Genomic DNA, 1,318 nt, shown 5'->3' with positions numbered 1-1,318 from the left:
CATACACACACACACACACACACACACACACAGATAAACATTTTATCACAGAGGACAGGCAATAAAGAACACAAAGCCTCTAGTCTCTAATGACTGTGTTAAGTCATCTAGTTCTTCCTCATCATTCAAAATGCATGTCCATAATTCACATCACTTCTCATAAATGTTCTCTATTACTGATCTAAAAAAACTTCTTTCTGTATGATAAATTCTCACCTTGCCCTCTGCATGGAGGATACAAAATTACAATTAAATAAAAGAAGTTTCAGTAAAAGCTCGTTGCCAACAGTCACACAGCAGCATACTCCAGTGTGCTGTCCTCAGTGCTGCCCTGGTACTAGAGAAGTAACACACTTCTAGTGTGGACAAACTGATGTCATTGTGGCAGGAAGCTTAAAGTGCAAGCGAGTGTATTGCCTTGTTGGGAAGGAGGGTGGCAGGAGTGGGGGTTGGTGGTGGTGTTGGGTGGATGGGGCAGAGTCTTTGCCCAGTGTGCCAGGCCAGCACTGGGCATGAAGCGTCAGCCTCAGTGTCCGAAGATGTGGATGTCGTTGTGGAGGCTGACTGAAGGGCTGGAGGGCCCGCTTGGTATACGACAGCTTGTATTGCAGCTGCAGCGCAGGATCCACATGACGTTTCTGTAGAAGCCCTCTCCGTCAGGGCAGTGGAAGCGGAGCCGCACAGTGCGGGAGAGGGTGGGTGTGCAGCAACGGTCATCAGTGCAAGTCCCACAGGTGCGAGGGCGGTATCGCTGTGTCGTTGAGCATCCCGCAAAAGTGATTGTGACTGGTTCCTGGGGGCGGACAGTTCGCTGACACTTCTTCCCCTTCTGGATTACAGAAACAGAGACCAATTACAGGTTTTCTCAATTGTTTACACACAAATTTTGGTACTTGAGACAATGACCACAACATGTAACTCGTTCACCAACCCCCCTGCTTTACACTCAAATTGCAGTTCTAAAACACTCTTTTTTCAAAACACTACACACAATTCTCTGCTTTTGGCACAGGTTTCATGCAGAAAATATCCTGTTTTCACAAGGAACACACTGCCATTCAAATATGCACACTGACACATCACAAGGGCAAACACCCGTCACACAGTTTTCCAATTAGCAATCAGAGCTTTAGCATAAAGGGCAACAGGTGAGCTCTTCAATGGAGCAATGGATGCCAACATTGGAGCCAGAGGCAGAGCCAGAGGAGTAAGAGGAGGAAGAGGAGGAAGACGGGGACGACAAGGACGACAAGGACGACAAGGACGAGGACGAAGACGAGGACAAGGAAGGCCAAGGACCGTAATCTCTGATGAGATC

The 1,318-nt window shown here is 47.9% G+C and overlaps 1 protein-coding gene across 2 annotated transcripts in view; it reads right to left on the bottom strand.

The window, feature by feature from the left end:
• Nucleotides 1–1,318, bottom strand: part of ccn1l2 (cellular communication network factor 1, like 2) — a 22,600-nt gene that overhangs the window by 10,469 nt on the left and 10,813 nt on the right. Inside the window, exon 6 of one of the 2 annotated variants that reach the window (XR_004332038.1) lies at nucleotides 24–829. Coding sequence is in view for 1 of the 2 variants with exons in the window: in XM_032516114.1 (XP_032372005.1) it covers nucleotides 527–829 (303 nt within the window). In the remaining variant the exon portion in view is untranslated. Of the gene's footprint in view, nucleotides 1–6; nucleotides 830–1,318 lie in introns of those variants that run through there. The other variant, XM_032516114.1, reaches the window with a different exon arrangement.

The sequence above is a fragment of the Etheostoma spectabile genome, chromosome 5 (genome assembly GCF_008692095.1).
Source record: "Etheostoma spectabile isolate EspeVRDwgs_2016 chromosome 5, UIUC_Espe_1.0, whole genome shotgun sequence".
NCBI lineage: Eukaryota > Metazoa > Chordata > Actinopteri > Perciformes > Percidae > Etheostoma > Etheostoma spectabile.
The sequence above is the reverse complement of the archived record's forward strand: the minus strand, read 5'-3'. Positions and strand labels throughout refer to the sequence as shown.